Below are 16,104 nucleotides of genomic sequence, written 5' to 3'. Positions count from 1 at the left end.
AAGTTTGTTTTACTTTAAATTATATTATTAAATTATTTTATTAAATATAGTTAATTTATTTAATAATTTAAATAAATTATTAAATTAATTTATTAAACGATGTTAAGAATAGATAATAATAAAAATTGAAAATAAGAAATTAAATAATTTAAAAAATAGTTTTTGTTAAAATAATAATAATAATAATAAGGCAGATATGTTAATGGGCTTGTTCGATACTCTGTATTCCACAAAACCTTAAAATAACGGGGGTATTTATGTAATTTTATTTTTATGGAACGTTGAGAAAAAAAAAAAAAGTGGATTGGGGGATTTGAACCCGACGTGAATCGAACACGCAACCTTCTGATCTGGAGTCAGACGCGCTACCATTGCGCCACGGATCCACTTGTCGTATATTGCTTAATTTTTTTCTAATAAATTATTTTACATTTTTTGAGGTGAATTGAACTTATTCAGAACAAAATAAAAAATATATTTGATAATTAAAAAATAATATTTCAAGTTTTAAATAAATTTTTATTCTATTAAATATTTTCAAAAAAACTATTCCTAAAAATGATTTAACAAAACACTTAAACACTGTCCAGAGAGCCTAGTATCCGATTCTCTCGTTATTATTCCTTTAGCAATTTGGGTTCATTCATGATCCTGTGGAGCAAGGCTCCACATGGTCAGCTAAAACCGACCCAACTAACTGATTCAAAGATTTCCCTCGCTCAGCCCAACGGTTTCTCTTTGTAGATGACACTGATACAGTTATACTCCAAAACTACCAACTTCACTTCTTTGATTCTTGCTCTGCAGCACACAACTCTCTCTCTCTCTCTCTCTCTCTCTCTCGCTTTGTGAAAACTGGAAGAAATCACTTAATTGAAAAAATACCCACTTGCATTTTCTTGCAAAATCAATGGCAGAGCAAACCCAGATAGAAATCAAACCTCCACAACCCGCTCACTATTCCGATGCCGGTGATGATCAAGTGCTAGAGCAGCAGGTTCGGTTCTTCAAGTCTGGCACTCGAAAGAGAGAGGACAGCTGGGTCATCTCCCTCTTCGTGGTCCTCCACATTGTAGCCTTCGCAGCCACCATGTTTGTCAATGATTGTTGGCAAAACTCTCACCGTGATTGCGCCATCAAAGTTCTTGGACGCCTGTCCTTTCAGCCACTTTGGGAGAATCCGCTGCTCGGTCCTTCCTCGTCCACGTGAGTCCTTTTCCCTTTCTTTCTTTCTTGAGAATTTTCTCTTCTAAGTTCTAATTCCAATTGCTGTTTGGTTGCTGCGAAAGTCTGACAAAAGGAAAAATGAGTGTTGGAGGAGGGGAGGGGGGTTCCTTTTTTTATTTTTTTTATCTTATATTACAGTGCTTTTGGGTAATTAGTAACGTGATTCTTGAAATTATTGTTTTATTTGTTCTGTCCCGTTGATTCCTAAGAAGGTTTGAAAGAGAAAAAGAAAGATTTTGGTTCTCTGATCTTGATTTCCTTTTCCCTAATTGGCCCGTTGATTCTTAGGGTATTTCCTCTTTCTTTCCTGTTATTTTAATTGGTGCCTCTGTTTGCTTGCTGTGAAAACTTTAGGAGAGAAGTCTGGTTTTTGTTTTCACTGGATTAGGGCCTTCCATTGATAATTAGGGTTAGGAGAGAATTTTGTGATCTTATGTTTATCTTATGTTTTTGGTTCATTTCTTTTGCGTCTATGATTCTTAAGGATTTTGAGCATTTCTTTCTGGTTTCCAAGAATGATTGGATTTTTTCTCCCTTGCTTTCACCATTTGGGACTTGTATTATTGTTTATAAATTCAGATTGTCTTGCTTTGATCTTTGTGTGATTTGGTTTTATCTTGAATCCATCTGGTTTGCCTTTCCCTTCTTTTTGATTGCTCAAGAAAACCGATTAAAAGAAAAAGAGTAACAGGTTTTTGCTTTCTTTTCCCAAATTGTTGTTTCTTTTCTTTCCCACACCATTTTTAGCTACCAAAACTCAGAAATTCCTTTAACTATTTCTTGAAAATTTTGTGTTTACCCATTGGTTATTGAGAAATTTTGAGAAAAGAGAGGAGCAATTTGGTATCATGATATGCTTTCAGTTGATTGTTCTGCTACATATCTGGTATCTAACAATTTGGAGAAGGCAAAATTCTGAAATGTAGTTTAAATGGGATGCTTACCTAGTGTAGAAAATCGCCGTTATCACCTGGATAAAAAAATTGTCATACAAGGTGAATTTGAGCTATGTTTTTGGATGCTTAAGAAAACAAAAACCTGTCTCTTGTAAGCAATTTAATCCAGAAACATGGTTGAGTTGTTTCATGTAATTTAAAAGACTGTTTTTTATCCACACAAATGTTCCCTAAATACTTTTCAAGTACCCTGAAGATGCAATTTATAAATGTTGTTTTCACTCATTGGCAAATCTATATTCATGCTGCTGCAGTCTAGATGAAATGGGGGCTCTTCAACAGACATTTTTGGCAAATCATCATCAAACTTGGCGTCTTTTCACGTGCCTATGGCTGCATGCTGGAGCAATTCACCTTATTATTAACCTTTCTAGTGTTATTTTTGTTGGAATTCACTTGGAACAAGAGTTTGGACCACGTAACTAATTCCTTCTTTCTTGTTTTATCTTGAATGAGAAAAAAAAAATGTGTGCAGTGACAGTTTGGATTGTTTAACCAACAACTTACCTTCTTTTTTTTCTATTTCTGCTGGACAGTGAGGATTGGTATGGTATACATACTATCCGCTTTTTTCGGTAGTTTGGTAGCTGCCCTTTTTCTTCAAAAGAGCCCTGCAGTTGGTTCATCTGGTGCTCTGTTTGGACTACTAGGCTCCATGCTTTCCGGTCTTATATGTAACTGGAAAGTTTACACTGATAAGGTCCTTGACCCTTTTTCTTTCCCCTAGATTTCTCTTCTCCATTTGTTTTATTAAGTGGGTTATATATTGCTCCTTTTTTTGGTTGCAGCTTGCAGCTCTGTCAGCACTTCTCCTTGTAGCTGTGATCAATTTTGCACTTGGCTTGCTACCTTATGTTGACAACTTTTCAAACTTGGGAGGGTTTATATCAGGGGTCCTTCTAGGATTTGTTCTCCTATTCAGCCCTAGGCTTCCAAGAATGACTGAAAAAAAAGGTGGCTTCTTTGATTACGGTGTCAAAAAATCCATCAGATTAAAGCAGAAATTCAACAGGCCGGTGCTGAGGAGTGTTTCTTTTGTTCTCTTTGGTCTTGTGTGAGTTTATGTTTCATTTGTATGGCTTGCTATGTTCCATTGCTAATTGTATAGATTTTAATGTGATGTCTTACAAGGAGAGCTTTTTCTGTATGCAGATTAGCAGGAGCCATTGTTGCTGTTCTTCATGGCATAGACATGAACAAATACTGCAGTTGGTGTCAATATATCAATTGTGTCCCTTCCAACAGGTGGAGCTGCAATACCAAAGTAACAGCTTGTCAGGTAGAGTTGTGATTCAGCACTTACACATAGAGTTTGAGGTTGTAGCACAAAGACAATGGTTGAGATTGCTAAGAAGACATAAGCAAATACGTGAAAACTCGATTTTTTAGCATTTTGGAATTGGAGTGGCTGAATAAACATCCAACTTTCTTTGCCATTAGTTCTCATCAATCAGACCAAACATTAGATTAACACAACCTTGCATGACTTTAAAAAGATTTCTTGGCATCTATCAATTACACATGAAATCTACTTGTTTCTAGAGGTTGCCACTAGAAACATGAGTTTTTGTCACTAAATGATTTTCACTGAGATAGAGTCAATAAGGAAAGTGCATAACTAATAAAAGATTTCTATGACATGCTATAAGGAAAGTGCATAACTGAATAACCAAATAATATTCTTAAACAAACCACTGCAGCAAAAACTTGGAAGTAAAAACTATGTCATGCATAGAATGTTATTTCCTGCAAGCTCATGTAACTTCAACTTGGAAATATTTCATTTCAACTCCATGCTGACTGTAAATATTATCATATGGTAAATGCAGACAATGGAAAATGCAGGACGGCTGACTGTGACATGCATGGGGAAGGACAACTTTCGGGTTTTTCCTTTCACCAGCTTCTCAGAGACCCGCTTACATGACTTGTGCGATTTGATATGCTCATAAAACCTTGTGAATTTTGGTGAATAGAGACAAGAAAACTGTATGCTCTTCAGTGCTGGTGCTACATTGAAATTCATTCATTTTGAATATCTGTGGCATTGTGATCTTGTCATTGATTCATTTATTTCTAAAAACTAGGGACTTGTGCAGTCTGATATAGAAGCTTGGCCAAGTTGGAGACACTGTTTTTGATATGGGAAAGTAATACAAAGTGTGAATATTGACACCGTCTGTTAGTGATAATTCATTTAAAAAATTTTCAGTAGCTTGATCTTCTTTTTCTTCAACCAATTTTTGTAGCACGAAAGAAAGGATTTCATGAATGTGATACGTTGTGCTCATATATGATCATTCATATCGAATTTTCAGCATTATGATCTTGCCATTCCCTCAACCACATATTATCTAATAGCACAAAAGAAAGGGTATCATGAGGCAAGAATCAAGAATGGGCATGGGGGATATCTGTTATATGTAAGAACTCAATTTCATGAACCAAAATCAAACACCCCCCCTTCCCTATGGCTCAGATTTGCAATATGAAGTTGAAATATGCTGGCATGGCTTGGCATTGGCATAGCAGACCTCGTAGTTTTTAGTCAGCTGGGAGGGGCCGGTTATGAAAAGTGCTCGAGGTTGAGGGGCTTTAGGCCTCGCTCCTCTCGAATGTGAAGTCGCTCATGAGAGAAGCCTTTTTGTTTAAGCTGAAAATCTTATCCTTTCCTTCTGGTGGTGTTTAAGCCGCATCATGTTACATAAATCAAAGGACAGGAGAAGCCTTTTTGGTCACTCTCTCAGAGCCAATAATCCTTGGACTTCTGAGAATAAGGATTGCCCATCTTCCATCTTGCTGTGCCCTACACAATGTGATATTCTGAAGCAGTTGCGACTTGGGAGTATTTGTACCCACAGGAGAACTAAAACAAGGACATAACTTTTTGATGCAGTTATGGTCATTGGTCAATGGACCACACTACAATGAATCCCCACCAACCAGTGCCCCCAGGTTAATGTTAGCTTGAATTCGGCTTCTTATTTCTTGCTTCAAATCATGCCTTGCTGCCAGGAAATGAGATGCGTAATTTGGCTGCCTTTTTCTGTAGCAACCATTTTGGTGGTTCCTGTCTCTGTGTCTGCATCAGCTCTCAACTAGTTCCCATGGATAAAATAAAGACAAAAAATTTAAAATAATGTACAAAAAACTATTCAATAATGGTTGGTGAGGCCACTGAATTAATGTACAGGGACCCTGGTTTGACTCATGGATTTTATCGTATATAATTTATTTCATCGGTACCTGAACCACGTCATCTATACAGCTAAGATGCAAATGAACTTAAAATCCAACATACACTGAATTCATGATTCCACTTGAAATGATTTTATTACAGCTAGAATCTTGACAAATTAAAGAGGCATGCAGCATTGTGTGACACATATTCAAGCTATTATCATTGAAGTGTTGGCCAGCTTAGCTTGAAATCCCTTGACGTGTGCCCACTTGTGTGTTTAGACTTTAGAACACTAGTTGAAAATAATAAGAAAATAATAAAGGCACAATTTGGATCCTCCATCATGAAGCGCCCGTGGCCTAATGGATAAGGCGTCTGACTTCTAATCAGGCGATTGTGGGTTCGAGTCCCACCGGGCGTGATCATGGTTGTCAAACTATTTTTAAATTTAAAAGTAGTGGGCTTTTTGAATTTTTAATTTCAGAGGCCCACAATTGCAAGGCCCATGAGAGGTCGATAGAGTGGCCTACGCGCAGCCCAGAATAAATGATTACTAAAAAAACTCGGCCGTTCTCTTTTTGCTTTTTGGTGGTCACAGGGATAATGATGTGGTGCGGCTCTGAGGGAAAGCAGGGCCGTCCGTAGAGGGTCGGCTGCAGCCGCAATAGTTTTAAATGAAGAGGGGGGGTACTGAGTAGTTAAAACTTAAAATTAAACCATTTTATTAATAGAGGCATATACCCAATTATTGATTGGGTTGAAAGGCAGTTTGGGACCAGGACCTGGCCCAGAAAGTAATCGAGTTGGTGAGACTCCAATTGCCCCCACCCAGCCACTGTTGCTTTTGTATTTACTAAGTTGGACCCACTTTCTCTTCTCTTTTCTTTATTTATTTTGGGGTGAAGGGGGCACTAATTTGAGCACAAGTGTATGAATGACCCCATCCCGGGCCAGTCCACCTTGAGCTAAAACCATTAGTACCTTAGTGCCCATTTTTCATATTCTCCAAACATTGATTCTAAAGTGGCTGCCATTGGGCCATTCCCTTCCCCTCTTTACCACTTGTTTCTCACGTGTTTTCAATCAATTGCCAGGTTTTCTCTAATGAGGTGATTTAAGAAACGGGATCATCTTTTTTGTGTTATGCGCACATTCAAACACGAAAACGAGAGAGAGAGATTAGGACCCTTAAAAATGAATGTACTTGGAGGTGATAAGACTTATTAAATACAAATGAAAAAGGCAAAGCAGTAAAAGTGATATGTACATGTGTGGACTATGGAGTGAAGTCATTGTCAATAAATTCAATGGCAGTGAGATGAAACGGTGGACGTGCAAAAATTGACGGGAGACAAAGTTTTTCAAAGAGTTCAGCTGGGCAAAGCAATTGAGATGTGGACGAAGAAACATGTCAGCTGTCAAAATTTATATCGGTTAGCATGGGCACAGCCCACGGGGGCATTGAGCTACGGACATGTGGCATGATCCCACTTGGGCACATGGTGAGGGAAGGGGTCCTAGCCCTTTTGGACCTGCAAATTCTAGATCCAAATCATAACCATGAGAAAGGAACTCAATTTCTTTAGACACCAGTTGCGAAAAGCCTACAACCACTACAACAACATTACTATAAATGCTTAGGAGGGGGTGGTTTCCGATTGCTTGCAAATTGGTATAAATTTAGAGGCATCACCCCATGTTTTTTTATAGGGGCTAAAAGTCATCTATAGTGGGAAGGAATCCTGAAGTGGGTTGTGGATAGTTGAAGGAAAAAAGCAAAAGCCTTGGAACCCTCTCTCACCATCAATGACAGTCAAATTGGGAGTAATGGGTCATATACATATATAGGGTATACACCCCAAACCATACTGTAATGGACTTCAATATGATAATTGGGTCCTTTCTTCTCATATCATCATTTGAAGTTGTCTACTTCTTTTGTTGCTTTATAAAGGCTATGCCAATTGGTTGACTCTCACTCCCTCCATTCTCTTATCCTTGCTCAGTTGCTCCTCAACATGGGTGTGGTTGACTCTCTCTCACAAACTCTCTCTCTCCCCCTCTCTCTTTCACGACACATTGGGGGAGAATTTTTCCTTCGACAACCATCTAGGGGCTAAAACACATATTCTATGGACAATCACGTCATAAACAGCAGGATTAGCTTCCAAAAATTATATATATATACATATAGCAGTATATGAGAGAGAGAGAGAGAAACTAATTAAATAATGGAAAAAAGAAGTAAACGAAGAGAGAAATGGAAAATCTCAAGCTAACAGTGTGTGCCCAAGAAAAGAACAGAAGGCCCAATGAGGTTGCATGAGATGGATGATATGTCCAATCTTGAGTACCTTTTTTCAATTGAGGATGGGGGTTGTGGGTGGTGTTTGACTGTCCAAAACCTGAGACTTTCAATGCTAGAATAGAAAAGGGCATTAGATGGGCCAAATGAAAGCAAAAGTATACTTTAGAAGGTTGAGGAAATGATAATTTTCCAGTTGTGTAGTTATTGGTATGCCACCTGTGATTGAATATCTAGGCATATAGCATTAATCTAGCTTTCTCTCTTTTTACTTTTCCTTTGCCTTTTCCTGAGCAGGTTCTGTGATTGGATGTCCATGTTGATGACAATTAGGAGCACCCTCCTTCATTGAAAGACAATATTGGCCTTTTATTTTAAAAAGCCTATTAGTTTGGGTCTTTGGTAAACGATCAAACCTCAGTTGTAGTTTTCATATCTAGTCACAATTATTATAACAGAAGGGTGTGCCAAATGTGAGACCTCTTCTCCGTGCTATTGTGCTTTTGCCTGAGGGCATTCAATCATGGGAGGGACAAAAGGACCAACACTGCTCATGAGGCTTGCCATATTTTGAAAACCCTAGTGTGATTATTCTTCAAAATGCTCATCCTCTTAAGGAAACCATATTAATCACCATCTCAGCCCTTTCCATTTTTCATCATTATTTGACCACTAGCTAATCCAGAGAAGCCATTTTAAGGTTTCACTATTCTCTTGAGTTGTAATAACTTCCCTCATGCCTTCAAACATAGAAAGTAAAATAGTTTTCCTCTACAAAATATACATATATATTTTCATCTGAAGAACAACCCAATTGGAAAAATTAAAAACTAGATCAACTGACTCCTGCATTGGCTAGCCCTGATCAAGAGGTGGTGCCCAATTATCAAAGAGGGGGAGGTTCCCAAACCACTTCCATCTTAAAAACAAAGCAGGCTTTTAGGGGTTCCTTTTATCTTCATTAAACATAAATCTGAATGATGAAAAGAAGTGTCAGTGGTCCCCTAGAACCCAAATTTAATTGGGAATTAATATGATAAGCAACTTGTCAAAACTAGGCATTGCAAGGCCGTCCCCCCACCATCCTCACTTGCTCAGCTGATTGGAATGGACATGCCTTTTTTTTTTTTTTTTCCTTTTTTAAATTCTACTTAAACAGAGTATAATATATATAATACAATATATAAATAATATTTTCTGAACCATTATTCTTCTATATCATTTTCATTTGTTGGGAGGCTCTGGACCATCCAGTTGTATCCATCTAAGATCATTAAGAGGAAAATGAAACATTCTCCTAAAGAGAAGTTGTGGAGTTCTAACTGAGAGCATGAAAAAGATGGGGCTGCATCAATCTGGCCCTTCAATGCTTTTACTTTCATTTCAATGAATGGACCCACTTGAGCATAACCACACATCCTCTCTTTACCCCCATTCTAAGCTCTTCCACTGGGTGTCTTCCTGGTTTAAGTTCAAGCAATTTTTTTTTCATCAATGCCTCTTTCTGGGAATATTTTTATTATTATTATTTTCTGTTTGGTACTTTTTGTTCTTGTACTGTACATTCATAAACTATCTTCATCTCACGCTCCCAACCCTCTTTCTCTTTTTGGGGGGTAAGAAAGAAGAAAGTTACAGGCTTACAGCCAATGAAGTAAACAGATAATATTTTTTTAATATTTTTTAATAATTCCAAAAGGATTCACTTGTTTGCCACTCAATACCAATTTTTATGATTTCATATATTCCACATGATGATAACTACTTAAAATTTTATTTTATTATTGCTGTAGGTGTACTCTAATCAATCAATTATGTCTCCTTCAAAAAGATAATGGGCTGTCAATTACATTTAATTATAATTATGTCCATGTACTTTTACTAGAAATTTCACCATTCCTAAAGACCTATTTTATGTAGAACTAATTAATTCAAAGGAATGAAATTATCTCGTATTTATGGATTTAATATCTTTCGTATTTTTATTTAAAGAATAACTCATTTTTGACATAAATATCCTTAACTATTTTAAGTATTTATATATTTAAAAAAAATAGTTATTTAAAAAAAAAAAAACAAAAAGATATTTTTGTTAAAATGAGATTAAAAAAAGACAAAGGATTATATTTCTAATATTATATTTTTAATGATTTTTTAAATCAAATAATCTTTTTATATATACATATATTTTGAAATTTAAAATATTGAAATTTCCATTTTTTCAGGATTTCAATTTGGCCAATGATTCTCATTCATGAATACCCTAGAAAACTACATATGCCCTCTCAACAATAATTGGATCTGTAGTCCATTTTCTCTCTGTAGTACTTTACTTTCACAAAAAGGAAGTATATACAAATAGTAAAAAAGATCAAAAATAAAATCATAGGGACACCATGGTTAAGGGCCTTTAGGATTATTTTTAGTAAGAAACCACCTTTTACCATAGATAACCAAACAACCCCCACCCACCACATCCTATATGGCTCAATTCACAGCTACGCCATATCCTCTTTGCAAATTTTGGATTCATAGAAATTGATTAGCTTGTTGGGCTACAATGGGAAGTTCTTCCTCAATTTCCAGCTACTTTTCTTTGAACTCTTTCTCTCTTTTTCTTTTTCTTTTTCCTTTTGTTTTTTTGGCCCTAGACATAAATTGTTTGCCAGTGTTAAGTCATAAAATATGTATGTATTTTTAATTTTTTTTTAAATCTATACGATGAAATTTAATTTATTTTGTGTAATTTTCTTTAAGAAAAGAAAGAAAGAAAAAAAGAAAGAGTGTCGGGTCCCATCTATTAAACGAATTATTGCCTTGGTACACTGAAACCCACCGTCATATTAAAATTACCTCATAAGGAGGTCGTCCATTTGATATCCAAAAATTATTCAGTAATAGTGGGATATGAGATAAATTTATATTATGAAATTTTAAAAATTTTAAAAATCTATATGATGAGATTTAATTTATTTTGTATAATTTTCTTTAAGAAAAAAAGAAAAAAAGAAAGAGTGTTGGTCCCATCTATTAAACAAATTATTATCTTAGTACATTGAAACCAACTATCACATTAAAATTATCTCATAAGAAGGTCCATTTGATATCCAAAAATTGTTCAGTAACAATGAAATAGACAAGAAATGTATATGATGAAATTTTTAAATTTTTAAAAATTTATATGATGAAACTTAATTTATTTTATATAATTTTTTTAAGAACAAAAAAAGTGTTGGGTCCCATTTATTAAACGAATTATTGCTTTGGTACACTGAAACCAACTGTCATATTAAAATTACCTCATACGGAGGTCTATTTGATATCCAAAAATTACTCCGTAACAATGGGATAGGCAAGAAATGTTCGGAGAAAAAAAATTGGGTAGAGCCCACTTTTTTCACTTTATAATAATACATAAAAATAATATAGGGATTCCATATTAGTTCTTAATGTGAAATTAATACCGACTCTCTGCTGTGGCGACAAAAGTATAATACACTCATCTTATTGAGTTAGGTTCCTATAGTCCTATGTCTAATCTTAAGAATTAGATTTGACACTCCACTCAAAACACTTTTTTCCACTTTTCAATAATTCTCCAAACCATAATTAATTTAGAGGCATATACGTATCTTTGTAATTATATTTCGACTCATCCCATTCATACCATTTATTTTTTTCAAAAGGGGTTTTATTAATTTTTGACATTTTGAGGTGTTATTTTCTTTACAATTCTCATCATTTATTTTAATTAGGTTAAATGGGTGGATTTTTATTTTTTTTTGAAGAATAACTAAAATAATAATAAAGTAAAATTATTCTTAAAAAAAATTTTGATTTAAGTGTTTGTACTCTAAACATAGTCAGTACATTTCATATATTTTAAGTTAAAAATTATCAAGACCCCCCAAAAAAAAAATAATGGGAGGGATTTTAGATAAAATATTATCTAAATTTTAAATTTTGAATAAAAGTTTTTTTTTCATTCAAATAAAATATTTAAAAATAAAAATTAAAGTTAATTTCATTAACCTCTCTCGAAATTTTAACTAAATACTCGTAATTTCCGTTTATTTGAAATTTCATCAAATATGTTTTCTTTTATTATGTTGTTTTCGCTTACCTTTTCTTTAATTCAAAATAAGGAGAATATTTGATGGATTTTCGAACAAGTGAGATTTGTTGTATTTAACTAAAATTAGAAATTAACCCTTAACCCTAAAATTTACCGAATAAAAAGAGGGTAGAATTATTAGAGTAATAAGTGATGCACTAAAAAATCAAACATTTACCTTTTTATTAAAAGTCTCTCAACCTTAACCTATTATAGTAATCTTGGTACAAGTATTTTTACCTAGGCTATAGTGAAAATCCCAGAGTTACCAGATGAGTAAACTTATAGAAGCCCAAGATGAAAGGTATAATAAATAAAGGGAAACAATATCAAAATTAGGCAGACAAAGGCAACCTTATCTTACAATTAGGTGGGTGGATCTGTACATAGAAGATAAGGGGAGGAGGGTGGGGGGCGCCCAAATCAATGCCCTTAAATTATGGTCCTTAGGTTCTTCTTCACTTTCCAATGAGATCTCAAAAGACCAACATACTCTCAAGTGTCCCAATCTCCAAAAACCCACGAGCACCCTACTAAACCCAATTAATAAAATCAAACATAACCAATATAAATAAGATTTCATGGTCCCCCAACCTCAGCGACAAAAAAAATAAAAAATTAATAAATAAAATGACAGTTTGTATAAAGAAATAAATACCAGGACTTTGCTTTTATCTTAAAAAAAATGAAGGGCAAAAATATAATGCTCACTAAGACCATAAAGCAAAATGGTCCCTTGGCTTTGTAACATTCCCTGGCCACTCATTGGCTACCAAAGCCAAAGGATCATTGAAACCCATTACTAAAGAAAAAATAATAGTAATAATTTTGTTTATTGTTTTTTGTGAAGGAAATTTGTGGAAGGTACCAGATCAAGAATCAAGAAAATAGGGTTCATGGAGTTGATATGTATGAGGATGGGTTTGGTCATTGGAAAGGGGGGGGGGGGGGGCGCGGAGGAAGTTAACATTGATTTGAAGTCTGAACCCAAAACAAAAAACAAACAAAAAATGGGAGGAAGAAAATGGAAAAGGGGAAGGATGGCCTAAAAAGACTGGTTTTGCATAGTAGAAAGGTACAGAAACACAAATACAAGGAACCCCCATCATTCCATCTGCCTTTAAAAAAATGAAAACAAAAAAGTCTAGGAAAAATAAACCCACAAATTTCAATAGAAAAGAAGGGAAGTAAAGGAGCAAAGTCAGTTGCTCGAGGAAGAAAAAGAGGAAAGAGGAAGCCAAGGAGCACTCAAACCAAAAGGGGGAACTCATATCAAAATGGAACAATTAGTAGAGAGGAGAAGCAGCAGAATCTCAGTCAATCCAGTCAAACATTTTACAGCCCAATAGTCTACACCTCATTCTACCATCATAAACACCCGGTGCCCTTGCCCACAAGTTTATGAACACACCACTTTGGCCTCTCACCATCTATATTATAATACTAATTATCACACTATTCTTTAAAGACACAAAAGCCTCATAGGAGAGAAGATGCAGCAATATTACAAGAGAAAAGCTCAACAAAATTTCCTGGGTTTTAATTTTTGGGTGCTCTCTTTCTTTCTCCCCTTTTCCCTGTTTAGCTAATTTCATTTTCTCTGTTTCTGTTCTTTTTTTTTGGTTTGTGATATTTTCCTTCTTCCCTTTTTTTTTCTTTCTTTCTGCCCATTAAACAATGAAAATGGCAGATTACCAATCATCCTTTCCCCTCCATAGGAAACACCCATCATTGCTCCCAACAATCCTTTTCAACCTTAGAAACCTGAGCTTCTAAGATATTCCCTCCTCCCATCCTTCTCTTCTTCTTCTCCTTCCTCCCAGCGTTTCTTACAATTTAAATATCACTCTCTTTATAACCTTTTTTTTCTCCCCCCTCTCTCTCACTCACTCATTCACTTCTCTCCAATCCTTTTTTTTTTTTTTTTTCTCCTTTAAGTCTTCTTCTCTATGATGGATCCTTCTCCCACCAACTCTGTGAATGGCTTCTACTCCTTTCTTACTCGAGGCATAGATGACCTTGAACGCGTCTTCCTCTCCACTAACTTCATGTCAATTCAATTCCTTCAAAGAGTCCTTTCTCTTCTAAGATCTTTCCATTCCCAATTGACTCTGCTTGTTCAGAAGCTCCACTTGCCTGTTGGGGAGAAGTGGCTTGATGAGTACATGGATGAGAGTTCCAAGCTCTGGGAGGCTTGCCATGTCCTCAAGTCTGGCATCTCCGGCATGGAGAATTACTACTCCGCCGGCCTTAACATAGCTGCATCACTCGACAGCCACCGCCATCTCAGCCCACAGCTATCTCGCCAGGTCTCATCACAATCTTGGAAACCAACAACGAAAGATTTCAACTTGTGTTTTTTGGAGGGTTTGGTTTGAATCAATGAGTTTGATTGTATTTGATTGAATTGTTGAAACAGGTGATCCGGGCAATTTCAGGGTGTCGCATAGAAGCGGTAGGACTGGAGGAGGGGAACAGGGCGATGATGGAAACCAGAATCCAACCGCTTTCGCTGAGGTTGGATGAGAAGGTGTCGATAGAATCAAAGCTGAATGGATTCAATGGTTTTAGGGGAGTTCTGTATGCAATGAGAAATGTGAGCTCACTGCTTCTTATGATCTTGCTTTGTGGGTTGGTTTATTGCTGGCCTGAATCCAATTTTCTGAGAGGAGGATATGAAGGCTGCTTGCTGTTCGGATCAGCCTTCATGATATCGACAGCGAGGTTGCAGCAGAGGGTGGCGGCTGAAATTAATCAGATCAATGGACGACCTGGAATTCTGCTATATGAGTTCAGGAGATCAAAGGTAGCCATGGATGAACTGAGAGGAGAATTGGAGAGGAGGTGTTCACAGGGAGTGCTGGACTGGGAATCAGAAGTGGGGATTGGGGAGAGAGTGGAGAACTTGAGGGGATGCTTTGGGGTGTTGAGATCTGGGGCTGAGAATATTATTGGACAACTTGATGATTTCTTTGATGAAATTGTTGAAGGGAGGAAGAAGCTTTTGGACTTTTGCAGTCATAGGTAGGGGATAGAATGGGTGGAAAAAAAAGAAAAAAAGAAAAAAAGAAGAAAAAAAGAAGAAAAAAAAAAACACAAGTAGAGGAATCAGTTCTTGGGGGTTGATTGTACTTTTTTTAACCCTTCTCTTCTCCTTTTATTTTATTTTATTTTATTTTATTTTCTTTTTTACTCCCCTTTTCTCTCCCTTGTGATTTCTCTGTTTCTACTACATTCACAATAGTTGAAGCTTTGAAGATAGCTTTTCCTTTTTAAGAACCCAAAGTGGGAAAAAAAATTTGGAGTATAAAACAAAGAAAACAAAGAAGGGTGATTCTGGGTTTGGGGAAACTCAATATTGAGAATCCAGGGAAAAGAAAAGGTTCTTTTGTTAAATCCAGACAAGAAACAACAAGTGCTAAAAAGGGGAAGTCGATGGCCAAGCCAGCATATAATGTATTATATTGGTATTTGAGTATTTGGAGAGGAGGGGGTTGGGGCCTTTGAAGTGAAGTTATTTTTGGGCACATAATAGTGGTGTTTACAAGAGGGGGGAGTGGTGGTGAGTTGCTGTAGTAAATGACTAATCATTCTAGTTGTGAAAGAATGATGGAAAAGGGGGGCTTAGGACAATAGGGGGGGTGACTGTGAGATTCCTGGGCTAGCTTTAATTTCAAAAGCAGTTTCTTTGCTCTTAGGAAGCTTTTGTCTGATTCGGTTTACTTTGAAAGCAATGGAGTTGATGATGAAAGTTTCTTAGCACATCCCCCTCTTCCTGACATGTCTCTTCTGTGCTCTCTCTCTCTCAAAGATGATTTTATTCTCTTGTCAAATTTCTTCCCCTTTTTTGGGGGTCTGAAGAAAATATATATATCTAATATATATATAGATATACATCTCTTAATAAAATAAAAGAGAAATTTGTAGGGGTCACTTTCTCCACCTTCCAACCGTATCTCATGCTTTTTGTCCCTTGCCGGAAATTCATGCCTTGCCTCCCTCGAAGGGTTTATCTTAGATAAAATACTAAATAAACAATAAGATTAAATAATGGTGCAAAAGCGGTAGACAGGGAGAAGAGAGAAGGCAAAAAAAGGGCAAAAAAAGAGAATGATAGAAGTGGCAGCGGCAGCTGCAACAAGTCCCTGTGGCAATCTTATTATGTTGTGTTCCAACTTCCAACCAACCGATTGGTGGTGATAAGGCGAAGCATCAGGCACCATTACCCCTGAAAAGGGCACACCATTTTTAATTATTTCCATTAGCAATCATGGTCCTTTGATCCTTTTATGAAAAAAGAAAGGGTGGGGGGAACAAAGCA

The 16,104-nt window shown here is 36.1% G+C and overlaps 2 protein-coding genes and 2 non-coding genes across 5 annotated transcripts; 3 read left to right on the top strand and 1 right to left on the bottom strand.

Annotated features, from left to right (window-relative positions):
• Positions 1-314: 314 nt before the first annotated feature.
• TRNAW-CCA lies at positions 315-386 on the bottom strand. The gene has a single exon. It is a non-coding gene; the product is annotated as a tRNA-Trp (tRNA).
• Positions 387-688: 302 nt separating this feature from the next.
• On the top strand, positions 689-4,375 carry LOC117907620 (RHOMBOID-like protein 8). Of its 2 annotated transcripts, XM_034821222.1 has the most exons (7): positions 689-1,206; positions 2,438-2,601; positions 2,720-2,883; positions 2,972-3,237; positions 3,336-3,462; positions 4,013-4,172; positions 4,271-4,375. In XM_034821222.1, exons 1-6 carry the CDS (start codon positions 911-913, stop codon positions 4,133-4,135), a joined length of 1,140 nt encoding a protein of 379 aa, XP_034677113.1. In that variant the 5' UTR covers positions 689-910; the 3' UTR covers positions 4,136-4,172; positions 4,271-4,375. The 2 variants fall into 2 exon arrangements, with proteins under 2 accessions (XP_034677113.1, XP_034677112.1); XM_034821221.1 differs by having other exon boundaries at positions 690-1,206; positions 4,013-4,375.
• Positions 4,376-5,712: 1,337 nt separating this feature from the next.
• Positions 5,713-5,785, top strand: TRNAR-UCU. The gene has a single exon. It is a non-coding gene; the product is annotated as a tRNA-Arg (tRNA).
• Positions 5,786-13,044: 7,259 nt separating this feature from the next.
• LOC117906512 lies at positions 13,045-15,058 on the top strand. The gene is made up of 2 exons (XM_034819548.1): positions 13,045-14,092; positions 14,203-15,058. Exons 1-2 carry the CDS (start codon positions 13,733-13,735, stop codon positions 14,809-14,811), a joined length of 969 nt encoding a protein of 322 aa, XP_034675439.1. The 5' UTR covers positions 13,045-13,732; the 3' UTR covers positions 14,812-15,058.
• The last annotated feature ends 1,046 nt before the right edge of the window (positions 15,059-16,104 follow it).

This window comes from Vitis riparia, chromosome 18 (genome assembly GCF_004353265.1).
Source record: "Vitis riparia cultivar Riparia Gloire de Montpellier isolate 1030 chromosome 18, EGFV_Vit.rip_1.0, whole genome shotgun sequence".
Lineage (NCBI taxonomy): Eukaryota > Viridiplantae > Streptophyta > Magnoliopsida > Vitales > Vitaceae > Vitis > Vitis riparia.
This window is presented reverse-complemented; position numbering and strand designations above follow the sequence as displayed.

Coding starts and splice junctions, on each gene's coding strand:
- LOC117907620 (XM_034821222.1), top strand. CDS start 911: ATGGCAGAGCAAACCCAGATAGAAATCAAACCTCCACAACCCGCTCAC. Junction 1,207..2,437: donor CTCGGTCCTTCCTCGTCCAC/GTGAGTCCTTTT, acceptor ATGCTGCTGCAG/TCTAGATGAAATGGGGGCTC. Junction 3,463..4,012: donor CCAAAGTAACAGCTTGTCAG/GTAGAGTTGTGA, acceptor TGGTAAATGCAG/ACAATGGAAAATGCAGGACG.
- LOC117906512 (XM_034819548.1), top strand. CDS start 13,733: ATGATGGATCCTTCTCCCACCAACTCTGTGAATGGCTTCTACTCCTTT. Junction 14,093..14,202: donor GCCCACAGCTATCTCGCCAG/GTCTCATCACAA, acceptor TTGTTGAAACAG/GTGATCCGGGCAATTTCAGG.